The following is a 15,790-nucleotide window of genomic DNA, read 5'->3' as shown; positions in this document are numbered from 1 at the left end:
TATATATATAGAGTTAAGTATTTAAAATACTAGGGTACTACAACTTTAAGAGGCAGCAGTTGTTCAACAGAATTATAAATTTTTCACTGAGATATCATATACTACTATATGCTATTTTTCGTCTAAACCAAGGCTAAAAAGAAACTTATTTTGTAAATTTAAAATTGAAAAACAAAAAATTAATTTAACGATTTTTGCCTCATAAAGTTATAGTAACCAAATATTACATGAGCTGTATTTGTAGAGTTTTTTACATTATTTAGTATATTTAAATGAGAAAAAAATAGTTAAATTAAAATTGTAAAGACTTTTAACATATTGAAATACATTATTAATTTGAAATATGATTTATATAAAAAATAAAATATTTTATGTTTATACGTAGAATTAAACTATAAATTCAGTAGAAGAATCTAATATTCAAGAAACTTTAAAAAACAGTTCACTATTTTTACTCTAATAGATGTATGTACCTGTATGTTTACAACAAACGATTGAATTAACTAAACTGTAATTAGTCTATTTCGCTTGAATAATTTTATATACATTAAAAGTCCATAACACAATAATCTAAGTATATAAAACTGAAAGAAGCTGATCGCGGAAAATTAGTTTTTCTACACAAACTGGATCCGGTAGATCACTAGTATAGAATTAGTTATATTTACCTAGCATACCTAAATCTAATATTCTATACACTAAGTAAAGATTTGTATTATCATTTATAAACATTAATGTTAGATTTATAACTAACTGAGTATTTTTGATATAAAAAACACGTTTACTTTATATTATCTTTTAAAACAAATTTCCTGGTTATGAAACTAATGATTTTTGTTTCGTTTAACCTATATAGTAAATCTTAAAACTTTAATAACCTGATTGAGAGACAAAAACTCTCATATATATTAAAATGCAAATAACTAGAATACAAAAAAATTTGATAAAGGAGTTTTATTGAAATTAGTTTTTTTTTTTGAATAACTATTTTGTAAATAACACTGAATTGAATTGTTTGGCTACTTGATTAAATAAGTTAAACGAGTTTTTATAAACTTTTTTAAGTTTATAGGCATAACTTTTTATAAACTTATTTGAAACTTACGAAAGTTAAGAGGTTCAAGTATAATAACAAGTTTAAAGAAAACTACATAAAGTTTTGGTAACATAACAAAAAAAAACAATGATTAAATACTTGTTTGTACTTTTTACGGTTTATAATTCAATGATAATATTCGGTAATTGATAATCATTTAAACATTGCTTTTTGTAGCGTTTCTTGAATAACTATAATCAAATTCTACTTGCTAGTCTTTTTTTTCTTAATTTAGTATGTTTTGAGCTATTTCTAACAGAAGCTATTTCGTACCTAAATATGTTAAATAAAAACAATATATTTACAAGTTATAAAACTGTTGCAAGCTAGATAAGTTCCCAGATAATTCATTTGAAAATATTAAAAACTAGCTTAAAACGCTGATTAATTCCTAATTTTTTTATAGTTTTTTTCTCTTTTAACTCAGCCAAATTTCATAAAACTTGTTTTTTATTTAATAAACTAATAGATTGTTTTTATTAAACTTATAGTTCAAATTTAACGTGTAAAGAAAAGCTTTTCTAGTGCAAATGTCAAAGTAAATAAATTATATTATTTTAAAATTTATCTATATTTATTTATCTAATAAAGCAAATTTATTTTTTCAAAAGATTAATAATTACTTACTAAATCAACTATTTATCGATTTAATTTTGGTTGAAACTGTGCAAGATTCGTAATTATGTTAAATCATTTATTTTAAGGTTCTTAAAATACACTTGAAATTAACCAGAGAGTCTTTTAGCGTATAATTTTAAATATAAAATATTTTTGATTTTGCTTCTTAGTACTTAAACAGAACGTATAAAACTAAGTTTTCTAACAAAACTTCTAAAAAAAAACTTTATTTTATAAAACAACTTTATACTTTTCAGTTTTGTGAATTTTCGATAAAAAAAGTTAATGGTATTTTGACTAAAAATCATTGTTTACTAATAAACTATTTTTTTAAATACAACTAAAAAACTTTACGTTCTTATTTTTTGTTTAACTTTAGTTTTTATTTTTCTTAATTATATTTTATTTTGTGTTTTATTTTTGCAACTTATATCTATTTCAACACATCAAAAGTATACGTATTTAGAACTTTTAGTTTATAACTTAATATAAGTATTTAAAAACAAAACTAGTTTTTTTTTGTTTTTTTTTCAGTTAAGAAATAAAACAGAATTAAAAAAGATCAAAGAAACATAAAAAATATTTTACTCTAAAGTAAAGACACCATCGACAGTATTTTAAGTTGAACGTTTTCGTGATAAAAAATGAAAAAAAACTGAGATTTCTAAAATGTTTAGCCATAACTTACAGAAGAAAATCGTCATAAAGCTCAAGAAGTAACAAATGTGTGGTTGTTTAAACTTTAAATGTTCTTTATCTGTCTTTGAAGATGATTTAGTGTAAATCTTTGTAGCCGTCAAATGTACCTGGGAAATGTAGACATGTAGTATTAGTGTTCAGACAAATTAATCGCTGTCACGTTTAACGAATAAAGAATACAATGATCACTATTTTAAGAATCTTTTACTTTTGCTTTAGTTTTTATTACAACAGTTTAAGTTTGCAACTTCAAAACTAAAACAGCTAAAATTAAGTTTTTATAAATTGTTTCAACTGTAATGAAGTTAAAAAAATAAGTCATAAATTTAAAAAAAGTACTGTAATTTAATTAATGTACCATAAATACTATAGTTTTAAAGTTATCAAGATACAAAACTTAAATATGAATTGTGCTATATTTAAATGATAAAGTATTAAAGAACTAAAATTACCTAGCATTTTGTTTTATTTTTATTTGTTCTAGATCTATATGACGACACTTATAAAAAGCAACTTATGATAGTCTATAAAATTAATTTTTCTTAGTTTTTAATTGGGTAGTTTAATATCATTATAAAACTATGTATAAGTTAATTGTAAAAACTAAAAGTAAAATAGGAATTAAAATTATTTATTTAACTTGTTCTGGTTTTTAAAAGCTAAGTTTTAAATATATAGACATATTAAAAACCGGGAAACAAAGTTCATTAAAAATTATCTTCGTAGTAAAACCACAGTAGGTAAAACTTCGCGTTTCAACCATAATTTCTAAATTAGGTTAAGTATATATGAGGTTATTAAAGCATGATCACGTTAAAAACACGTTATGTCATTTAAAAATAAACTGAAGCGGTAAAATAACCAAAGTTATTTGTAGTCATCCGGTTAGCAGAACGCAATTAGTATAGAAAAAGTCTATTTAGCAGCGTTTTTGTCTAAAATACTTGAACTACATCCTATTGCTATTTTTCCAATTTAGAAAAAAAAAGTTATAAGAAATAAATTCTATTCAACAAAATAGAAAAAAAATTATAAAGTGCTCATTTCTAATATTTTTAAAACAACTTAATTGCTGATTGTTTTGTCTAAAGTATAAAAGTTTTTCTAGTAATGATTTTTAATATTTTACAAATTTAATAGTATATTTTATTAAAGACCAAACTTTTTTTAATCCTACTAAGTGTAAAACTAATACAATAGTTACTAGCATAATATTTTACAGGTGTCATTCTGTTTTATTACTGAATACTGCAACAAATTTTACTAAAAAAATTTATGTTTGTTAACTACCAGACTTACTTTGATATTTGTTATCATACCATTGTATCGCTCTATCGACAAAGCAATTATTCCATTCAACCTTTTGAATTTTTCCATCTGAATTTTCATCGCATTTTCTGTTTATTTTATTATAAATAAATTAATATATACAAGTTCTAGTTATTAAGAGCTTTTAGTATTACACATTGAAATCCAGTATTTAATTAGTTTATGTTTAGATAAAAAGTTTGATAAAAAATATTATTTTAATTAATTTGGTGCAAATAAATTATAAGTGTCTTTTTTTTTCAAAGTTTGTATAAACTTTAAATTCAGTTCAATGTTTTTATTTTTATTTTAATAAATATAAACCTTTGTTTTTACAAATATATAAATCAAAAATCAATGTCTAGAAAATAATTATATATCTAATAAGGTTTTCTGGAGTTTTTTAGAACTTTTTTAAATCTTGAAATTAAATTATTTTTTTCTACTAATTATTAAATTTGAAAACCTTTTAATTATAACTGAATATATTATTATAATCTATTGAACAAATAATTTTTTTTGAAATAAGTAGTTTTGTTGACAAGTTTTTTAATAAGTTTTTTTTACCTTTGTTTTAGATTAATGAGATTTTTTACTTTAAAATTTTTTGTATATTTTTTTAATACACTAAGTTTAACTAGTTTTTTTTAATTATTGAAAGGTATAAAAATAAAGTACTTTTAAAGTAATTAAAGATAAAGTTCAAGCTTGAGGTATTTGGAATTTTTTATAACTGCTTATTTGTTTGTACTTTCGTACATTCATCGACAAAAACAGTTAGTTTTTCATTTACTTAAGTTGTTATAGCAAACATGTATGCTTATAATTCGTAAATGTCTACAAAAGAAACTTTTTTTATTCCTACTTAAGTATCAAAAACAAACTTTCAAAGTGCTAATAAACAGTAAGTTGAAAATATTTTGTTATCGTATTTAATAACATATTTAACTTCTTAAGTTTATTTTTTAAAGTTAAGTGGTATAAACATAAAATATTTTTTATAGCTATATATCATTTTAAACATAATCAAAAGTAAAGTTTTAAAACTTAGTTATAATCTTTAAACTTTATAAACATTTTGAATGTATTAATTGTATGTTAAACAAGTCAATAAGCTAATCAAAGTTTTCGGGATAATAAATATTATTTTAATGTATAAAAAGCTTTTTATCATCACTATAAAAAATAATGAAGCTCAGTTTGAAACAATTAAATAACATTTTGTGGTCATAATCTAACCAGTATTTGGTTTTTTTAGGTGCCATAAAGTATTTATGGTTAAAAATATTTCTAATTAGTAGATTGATTGTTATTATAAAAAGTATGTGTAGTAAGTACTGCAAATGCTAACTATGACGCAATAAATATTATTTTTTAACTGTTATCCTATATATTTTAATGAACGTATAGTTGTGTGTTACCTAATCATCTTATAAAGTTTTCTGGAGTTTTTTAGAAATTTTTTTTAATCTTAAAATTAAATTGTTTTTTCTACTAGTTATTAAATTTGAATACAATACCTAAAAAAATAACCTAAAAAAATCTTTAGAACAGTGCTCCAAAGGCATTAGCGCATATCTGAACCTTTTCAGTTCTCTTGCCGACAACTCGGAATTCTTGTTCTTGTCTAATTTCTCAAACTTCCACTAAAAAACAAGAATTTCATAAATAATTTTTAAAAACACAGTTTTAAACATATATAACAGTTATAAGTTAAAAATACTGTTTTTATGTATTTAAACTGTATGACAAACAAAATAGCAAAATAGTTCGACACTTTACAACTTATTAAGGCCTTTGCCCTAGTTCAAATTAGTGTTGGGAGTTTCTAATGATAAAAGTTTGTAATAAAACAAAAATTTAGTTAAAACTAAAATGTCTTTTTTGCCGTTAAAATGGTGGTTAATTAACTATATTTAGAATGAACTATAAAATAAACTAATAAAAAATAACAAGTTTGTTATTACGTAGCTAGTTAACAAAATTTTTTTTTTTTTAATTATTTCAAATTACTAATAATTAACTTGCTGTCAGAAACATTTCTTGCATACTTTAATAGAAAATATTTAAAAACTTGCGTGTCACTAGCGTCTGTTTACCTATACATAAAAAGTTAAGAGTACATGTGAATACAATTATAATTAATAACAATATTTTTTTAGAAGCTTTCCGTCAGTTAAATTAGTTTTAAAGAAAGCTTTGCAATACTAAATAAGTTCAAAACTGTATCAGTTATTGTGCACAAAGTATTGTCAAAACAAAAATTAACAATTTCTAGTTATTGTTTAAAATTACTTAAAAATATTTAAATATTCTAAATCAATAATTAAGAGTTTTTATTTAATTAGAAAAAAGTTATGGACTTATAAAGAAAAATCTAAATATCAAAAATCAATTTTTGATAAAATTACTTCTAAAGTATTGTTTCTCATTTATTAATGCTTATTTTAAATAAAATTTTAACTGCATTTAGATCTTACTTTTATTAATAAAAAGAAAATGAAACTAACTTTTTCAATATTAGTTTTTAGTTTATCTTAGTTAACTGTAAATACATTTTAACATAAAACAAAAATTAACAAATAATAAAACTAGTTATTTTTCCTTCTAAAAAAGATATAAATTTATCATGTTAATAGAAAATTTAACATTTCCTGTTTTATTATTTTTCTCATCGTCTAAGATTATAGTTTGTATTATTCTATTGTTACTGATTTAAACAATACTATTTGTTTTATTCCTTTTTTGGTAAAAAATATTACTTAGTTTGTTTAATTTATATTTTCGTTTTAGTGAAGCTTTAAAATTGCAGGTGTAACTTAATTGTTTTACGTAGCTTTAGCTATGATTTCTGTTTTCCGTAACAACTAAAACTTTTTAGAAAACCTGTAAAATTAGAGGTAATAAGAAATAAAAATTATTCAAATTTTATCGTTTACGTGGTTTTTGGAAAAGCATATTACGTCTGAAGTAACTTCTTTAAAGTAAAAAAAAATTAGACCTGGTCTAATATCTTTCTAAACATGCTTACAAGCTCTTCTTTTTTCAATAGCCTAACGAGCTTTTCAAGAAGTTTTTACGCGTGTTAAATAGTGTACTTTGCTTTTTCTTGGAACAAAAACTGTTATGAGCAATATTTAAAACACATATTCCAATCAGATAAAAAAAAATTACGTAAAATGATTTTCTGCCAAAACACAACAGAACTTTCTTTGATAAATTACGTTTAAAATTTATTAAATTTTTCAGCTGTTTATGTTTTTATAAGTTATAGCTCTACATAATTTATCTTAAGAATTTAAAAATAAATTGTAGTTCCAATTTTTTTTTACTGATCGTTGAAAGTAAAAATAGTTTAAATTAAACTACTGTAAGGAAGCAAATTGTCTTACAATAAACACCTTAACTATAAAATAAATTCAAATAACAATATTGATAATGGTACGGTACTATACTTAAATCTACGTCAAATTTTAAGAAACTTATTGTAAATTCAACTGTTTCTTAAATTATAATTTTCAGATTATGTGTTATTATATAATACAACAACTGTTTAACAAACATTAGATATGCTTTCCAATTCATTGTCATTCATTTTTCGTAAAGTCACAGTTGGATCTATAGTGCCGAACTCGTCGTTTTGCTTCAAGTGCACGAACCAAGCCAGAAGTCTGAACGGAAATTGTTTCAGTTCGTCAGCTGCACATCTTTCTTGGGACGCTAAAAATTTTCAAACTAACATCAAAACTTATAGAAAAATGCTTATCGCGACTAGGGTAAACAGTAGCTAATAGATGTACAAAAGTATAAAAATTAACAACAGAGTAAACGTTATGATCTGAGTTAATAGAAAAAAATTCTTAATACATTGAACGTTTAAATCTCATAACTTATAGTAAACAAAAACTTTTGTTAAAAACCTAAATTTCTTCAAAACTTTTTATTATTATCGTACTAAGGCAATATTCTTTTTTAACAGTTAACTTCTGGTTTGATATAATTTTATTCTTTAATAATATAATTTGAAGAACAAGAACATTACTAAACTTATTTATCTTCACATGTTTTCTAAAATTAAAAATATACTTTTAATTGTTTTAATTAAGTTTTGATAAAAAAAACTTTTACTATAAAATTTGAAAATTTTAGTAAATCATACAGCGGACCCCCAACTCCTAGTAAGAAATAAATTTTTAACTATTTTATTCGAAACTTAACCTTTAAAGAAATTCTTACATTTAAATATGTTTTATAACACTTCATAGATTAAAGTACTTTGCGGATAGGCGTGGGATATACATGTTTATATGTTTTTTTTTAAACCATAGATATATTAAATCGTTTTAAAGTTATGAAACCTTTCTGCACAATCCGCAAAATGTATGTTGTTTCTGTAATTAAAAAAAATATTTTGTCGTAACTGACATCATTAGTAAAACACACGGTGGACCCACAACTTGTATTAGAAAAAATATATATTTAACTATTCCAAGAGCAATTTTGGTGCATTTAGAGCTTCAAAACAAGTTCAAAAATTTCGCTAACAACAGAAGTTATACTAGTTGGCGCAAAGAGATTTAAAGGGCTTATGCAGAAATCAAACTTTGATTTATTTTATAATAAAAATATAACCGTCAAAATAAGTTCCTTAAAAAGTACTTTCACATAAAAGTGTTTTTAGTCAAAGATTAAGGTACATTGCGGATAGCAAATATACATATTTTTGTAAAACCATAGATCAAAAATTAAATTAAGTTAAAGAGTGAAAAACACTCTGCAATATCCGCAAAAAAATTTTTAGACAGTTACAGTATTTATTCTTTTAAAGTACCACACAGAACTTATTTCTTTAATTCATTGTTTTTTTTCGATAGAATTTTTTTTTTATTATTAAAAGTTATATTCATCATCTGCTAAAAATTAACAAACTGTTAGAACATAAAATTAAAAAAATATTAAATATTAAGTTTAACTTTCCTAATTTTTAAATTAAAATTAAAGTTATTTTTATTATAAAAAAATATAAAGCGAAAGCATTTCAGGAAATTACAACTTTATCTTAAATAACTTTTGTACTAAAATTAAATTTCTTTATAAACTCAAAATATTCAACTAATATAATCCTGGACTGCATTAAATTTGGATTTTTTTAAATATTTGCAAATACTTTTTAATATAAAACTTCTTATTACAGTTCAATACGATTTGATCCACTGCTAAACATATGTTTAGTTTAGATTAACTTTTATAAAAACTACAAATACTATAAATAGTTTGGGGCTTAATTGGCTAGTTTTAAATTCAATGCTAAATAAAATAACTATTTTAGCATGAATAAAGCTACTATTATACTTTATCAATAATTTTAATATACAGTTTTTAAAACTCTACTTAACAGTAATACTGTTTTTTAACTTTAGCAAAAGTAGTAATTTTTACGTTATTTAAACGAAATCATGTTTTGAAAAAAAAAAACTTCTGGACAAGTTAGATTAGCGTACACAAAGAACTCATGTAACCGATCATGTTTGTTACACATTACTAAAAAGGTCAGTCTAGAATAAAACTTTTTAAAACAGAATTATACCTAAAACATTGTAAATTCTTAATTGTTGTTTTAAACGTCAATTCATACAATAATTTTTCATATACTTTCATCTGTATAAAACAATTTTTTTTACGTAAGTTTTTGTCTTGTTTAAACACTAAATGTTTTGTGTTATAATAAAGTAAACATTTTTACTTTCAAAATAGACTGTCGACAACAAATTAAAAATGAAGAGCAAGAGATGCAATTAACCACTTAAAAAAAAATATTTTAAACTCAAAATTGCACGTTCGTTTACATAAGCATAAAATTGTTGTTTTAATTTAAACTTTAAAACTATAGTAAAAGATTACATTCAGTTTTTAATTAACTTCAACTGTTTGCAAGAAAAACATTAAAGTTATGATGATTTATGTTTTTTTTTTTTTGCTTTTGCTTTAAGCTTAACTTATTAAAATCAAAATAGTTTTCATTGTTAATTTCTTTTTTGCTTTTATAAGATTTAACATTTTTCTTTGTAAGCCGAAACTACTTCAAAGCTTATTTTATACTGTATCAAATTTTTTTTCTTTAGTTGTCGCTAATTCTGAAATTTGTAGGAAAAATGAGCTAAACAAAAACTTGATACTTTTAATAAAATTTAATCCCATACAAATTTAGAATACATTGTTAGTTTCAAAACAGATCAATTGTAAGATCAAACAAACCAACACATTCCCCTTGGTTAGCTATTCTAATGTATCTCTTTTTTCTACATGCCTCCATGTGTAGTAAACATTCGCTATTGTATGGCTTTCCGTAAATACTACACACTGGAGAGTTTATCCTTCAAAACGTAATTACTTGTTTATTTTTCATAAATTTATCTTGTTTAGTGTAAAGTAAACTAGTTTGAAATCTTCACTTTAAGTAAGAATTGAGTAAGTCACAAAGTTTATAATTATTAGGCATTACTTTAAAATTACAATCGTTTTGTGTAGTTTAGAATAAAAACAGTACAATATCTTCTAATTTAAAAAGTTAAGTCTAATAGCATAAACTTTGCAACTTATGTAAATTTTAGAATTATTGAAAGAAAAATTAGTTTAAAGAGCTTTAAAAAAGAGTTTAATTTTTAATTGTAAACTTTGGTGAACTTTTAAATTCTAAATAGTTCTAATTTGTTTAAGTATGTTTTTAGGTAACTTTTATATAAACTTTTAAAACATATAAAATTTATAAGGTAAAAATTAATTCAAAAAAAAGTTTTGCTGTAAATTGAAAATAAGTACAAAAGCTTTAAGTTACACTAAATATTATTTTATCTAGTTAGATAGTGGTTTTTATACCTATGTCTGTTATTTTAATAAAACAATTTTAATTTTTCATTGAAAATCTTTAAATAAAAAGAGTATTTTAAAGTTTTTATTTCAATTTTGTATACTTTTTGTAAAAGTTTTCGAAACATATTTTTTGTTTGTTTTTTTCAACGATTTGTTTAAAATAAAAAGCTTTCGTTTTAGTTTCAAACTTACTCAGGACAGATTTTAGGGCAAAAACAACTCGCTTCCCTAAATCCATCCTCACTCACAACAACCTTGCACATAGAACCTTTTGGTTTCACTCTACCGCATCTTTTCAAAGAGCATATTTCTAAAGGTTTGATATAAAAAATTATTCTTTGAAGACATCAAAAAAAGCATAAACGGTTTTAAATTATAAATAATGGCACAAAGATTGTTTAAATTTTTTTTTACGAAGCTGTTTTCAGATTTTTTCATCTACTGCAAACAAAGTGTCCCATAAAACAACTTAACAATGATTTTTTACATACATTTTAGTCTTTTTTTCTAAAAAAGTTGAAAACAGATTAACCACAACTTTATCTTACTTAAAAAGACATAATCAAACAAAACCATTTCAAGTTTTCAATAAATGGTTTCGTATGATTTGATACTGTTTTGTACTAATTACAGTATTTATAATACAAAGTCTTGTCTTTTTTATAGTAAATATACAAAAAGTATTAAATTTTAAATTGTTATGTATTCAAGTTTTTAATGTTAATAGTTTGTTTTTAAATAAAGATTTTATTAATGCCTAACACGTACACGAATACTTTCTAGCAGTTTTTCTAATATAAAATAGCAAAATGAAACATTACAAAATAGAAATTTAAAAGACTTCTTTTAAATAAATTGAAACAGTAGTTGGAAAATGAATAAACCGTATGATGATATCTTAAATATCTTAGCACAATAAAAATTGATTTTTTATTTCATTTACTTAAAGAAATGGTTTACAAATCTTATTGAAATATTTTTATTTAATTTACTTGTTAGAGCATGTAACATTTTTTTCTAATGAACATTTTTTTCTTTTCAAAAGCAAGATGTTATTTAAATCTTTAAACTATGTTACAAAATAGTTAGTTTATGTACAAACTTAAAATAAATTTATATCTTAATTATTTGTTTAAGTTAGATGTTTACTAACCATAATCAGACAGCTTATCGAGTATCGAACGTTTGATTTTTCTTGCCTAAAAATAGTTTAGTAGAATTTATTAAACTTAAAAATAGCCTTATACGTCAGATATTTTAAAAGGCTAATTACCTTAAAACTTCAAACTCGATATTTAGTTGTAAAAGAAAAATGTAATAAAGTAGTTAAATAAAAGTTAAAAAATGATATATGTTTTGAAAAATAATCGATAAGTTTTTAAAACAGTGAAAATTTATTTAGAGCTTATAAAAATAGGATTATTGAGGATTGACTATGTTTTTGATATTATTTTTAATACTTAAAAATAAAATACCATGTGCACTTAAGGCTGTTACATATTTTTAGTTTTTTTGTTTTTTTTTTTTTTTTTTTGTTTTCTAAAGGGTAAAATTAAAAACAAATGCACAAAATTTAAGCAAATATGCAAATAATTAATTTATTTTTCAAAAACTAAAGCTAGTCGTTTTTACTAAAATACTCATATAAAGTAGTTTTCATTTTTTCATCATGGTTTGTTATCTATAAATATTAATTTTCGTCATCAAATAAAAAATTATTTTTGAAGTTTTTCCTTCAAAGTGTTCTAATCTTTTAATTTTATTTGTTAATAATAACACTATTTTATGTGTTTTATATTTTTTGGCACGTACTTTTAAAAGGGACAAACAAAGGAAAAACAGTATAAGTTTAGAATCAGGAAAATATATAATTCACTGATATCTAGTAAATTATTTGAAAGTTTGCTTTAAAACTGCAATCACCTTTTTAAACGTTGAAAGATGTGCAACTTTTGTATGAGAAAGTTTTTCAAACGCTTATATATTTTTTTTTTCCAAACTTGAAGTCCTAAATTTAATTTGGTCTGTTTCATATAAATCAAATGCTGTCAATTAAATTTAACTTACTGAACGAAAATTTACGATGGCTTAAAGAACAAAAGCTTACGGTGAAGCAAGTATTAAAAAATTTTCAGTGTGAGTTTGGAAAGCTTATAATTATACTTATTATGTAATGTGTTTATACGTTATTTTAATTTGATAGCTCGTCTTAGTTTTCTGCGTCAAATGGAAGTACAACTTGTTTTGAACCGACGTACAGTTTAAGACACGTTCAAGTTTACATTACAATGAAAGTTACAAGCTTGCTCAAACATTTGTGTTTACTTTGTGTCGGACTAGCAAACAGTTTTTAACACACCCAAACTAAAAAAAAACAAAACAAAAAGTATTTTTGTCACAAAAACATTTTCTGACAGACGTTAAAGAATTGAAACAACAAATTGTAGAAGCAAATTAGTAAAGCTTTTTATAAATACATTTATAAAAACATGTTGTAGTTCAAGTGACAAAAAAAGTATTTTGCTTTTTGATTGCGATATAAATTGTATGTTTATATATTGTTATAAAATATTTTAAAAAAATTATAAATACTTTGAATAGTGGCAAACAATTTTTATTTTGTGTGTTCAAAAAAATTTAAATATTTTATTCAAAGAAATATTTCAAACAGTTTTTATTCGATTGCACTTGTAAGTTAACAGCTTTATATTTATTTAGACAAGTTTTAAATAAATACTGATTTTATTATTAAATTTTAACCAAAGCTAAATAGTTTACTGCAAAAAACATTTAAGTTTGTACAACAATTTTTGAACATTAATTTAAAAAAATGTTTTATAATGGTTCTTAATAATTTTTTTTTATCAAAACAAAAACAAATTAAAACAATACAAGTTCTCTAAATTTATAATCCAAAAACCACTAAAGACGTCATGTCTAAAGTAAAAACAGTTATGATATCACTACTAATTATACAAAACTAAATACACTGTTAGGCTAGATTTTAGGCTTAACGTTATATTACTTCGTACTAACTCATAAAATTTGAAACTTTTAAAGTTTAAGGTTTTTATCAAAAATAAAAACAAGCTCTTATAACCTGTGTATTGTTGATAAACAGAATGATTAGTGTCAAACATAAAAAAGTTCTTTTTGAAATCATCTTGGTGTTTTTTTAAAGTAAATATTTTAAAACTGGTTATGTTACTAAACTCCTGTGTTAAAAATACAAATACAAAAGTTACTTTCTTACATTTTTATACAAATTTATTAGTATCTGAACAAAAAAGTACTTAAAGTACTATCCATTATAGTTTTTGTAAAAATAAAAAAAAAGCGCATTTAACTTAAAATTCTTAGAATTTTATTTTAAATATCCAACTGAACAAATTAAGTGTTTCTGTAAGTCATGTAGACGAGAGCTGACTTTTTCTTATGTGAATGAAGAAAATTCCCGCCTTCTTCGCTCTCTTTTTTACATCTTGTGGATTTTAACATAACTTTGTCATAAAGCAATTAATTTTTGGAATCTTTTTGTTTAAGGCTCATTATAAATGCATTTTCTTCAGATCTGAATATTTTCTTGTGTTATAGTATTTAATCTACTTAAGAAAATCAATTTACTTACTACAATACATTTTTTATCCTTTTTAGTTAACTAACAGAACAGATAAAGAAAATGTTTAAATTAATTTTCTTAATATTGAAAAAAAAAACTACATTACAAACTATTTATTTAAGACAGTAAAATTTCTAAGAGTAGTAAAATAAAAAGTAAAATATTTTTCATTTAAATAAGTAAATTTTAGTTCCGAAATAACATATCTTAAAGGATCATGCATTATATTTCTTTTCTACTAACTAAGCTACACTACGTATTAGTATAGAATTTAGAATTACATAAATTGTACAAAACAAAATGAAAGCGAAAACCATGTAAAACAAAAAGTTTAATTAGCTCTTTAAAATAAAATTTAAAATTTATTTTTCACACATTCATGCTAATTTAATATTAAATTTTACTACTTTTAAAAACTAATAAAAAAATATGTTATTTAATGCTATTATATATTTTTTTTTAAGTTTAGCTTTTGCTAGTACTAAATGTCTTTCCAAATAACTACTTTTAAATTTAGAATTTCGTTAAAGGTTTTTAAAATTTTGTTGTTAAATATAAAAAATTTCTAATTTTGTTTTTGTTTATTTTTTGTTTTTGCTACATAAAAAACTATTTGATACAATATTTTTTTAACATTTATAGATATACAGATTCAATACTGTTGTGTAACTCTGAGTCATAGGAGAAATATTTCCTAAAATTGTTTCAATCTAAAAGATTTGTCTTTTGTTCGATTTAGAGACTTTTTTATATTCAATACTTTGTACGTCAGACTTCTATTTTGAAAAATTTTAAATTACAACAAACTACTACAGTATAACTAAAATAGTTTAAACTGTATAGAAAATCTTTAAAAGTTGTTAAAAGATTAAAAAATTTAAAAAATTCTAAACTGTATCTATCTAGCAATTAACTCAACTTTTATTCTTTAAATTACAATGCAAAGTAACTTATAGTAATAAAAATATTCATAGTAATGTAACTTTAATCATATGTCCAAAAAAAAAAAAGTTTGATTAATCTTTTATCTCTTCAGGCCTTATGAAAAAAGTATGATTCAATATAAAGTTTTCTAGTGTTCAATTTAAACGGATTCGATTTAACGCATATCACAGTTTAAAAAATTATGTCTTCTAGCCTAAATAAACTATTCTCAACTATTTTTAAAGTTTTTACTGTAACAGTTCAGATAATGTACTTATATTCTACTAATAAGTATATACATTATTTTTTGAACAAATTAAACTTATTTTGGTTGATAAATTCGATAAATAAATTTATAAACATTTTGTTTACTTTATTCCAAGAAAAATACATTTTTATAACTTGTCATTTTAACTACTTTAAATTTCGAAATAATTATTAATAATTTGTTTCAGAAAATTAGTAATTTTTTCAGAAATATTTATAAAGCAAAAAATTTATACACTATGTAAAACCTAAGTTAAACAGTGTAGCAAATTACTGTATTTTAATCTTAAACCACAAAAATATTCATTGTAATAGAAGCTGTTGACAAACTTCACCTGAATTTTAATTAGTTTTAAATTAATATCATATTTCCGTTAAATGCAAGGATT

The 15,790-nt window shown here is 22.2% G+C and overlaps 1 protein-coding gene across 1 annotated transcript; it reads right to left on the bottom strand.

Moving 5' to 3' along the window:
• Window positions 1–2,209: 2,209 nt before the first annotated feature.
• LOC145834539 (SPARC-like) lies at window positions 2,210–13,808 on the bottom strand. Its single transcript, XM_082941986.1, has 8 exons — window positions 13,692–13,808; window positions 11,745–11,790; window positions 10,784–10,901; window positions 9,977–10,095; window positions 7,284–7,441; window positions 5,255–5,367; window positions 3,713–3,810; window positions 2,210–2,520 (listed from the first exon to the last, which is right to left on the bottom strand). Exons 1-8 carry the CDS (start codon window positions 13,752–13,754, stop codon window positions 2,489–2,491), a joined length of 747 nt encoding a protein of 248 aa, XP_082798112.1. The 5' UTR covers window positions 13,755–13,808; the 3' UTR covers window positions 2,210–2,488.
• Between the last annotated feature and the right edge of the window lie 1,982 nt (window positions 13,809–15,790).

This window comes from Thalia democratica, chromosome 4 (assembly GCF_965202585.1).
Source record: "Thalia democratica chromosome 4, ktThaDemo2.hap1.1, whole genome shotgun sequence".
NCBI classification, from domain to species: Eukaryota; Metazoa; Chordata; class Thaliacea; order Salpida; family Salpidae; genus Thalia; species Thalia democratica.
Note: the sequence above shows the minus strand (reverse complement) of the source record. Positions and strands in the feature narration are given on the sequence as shown.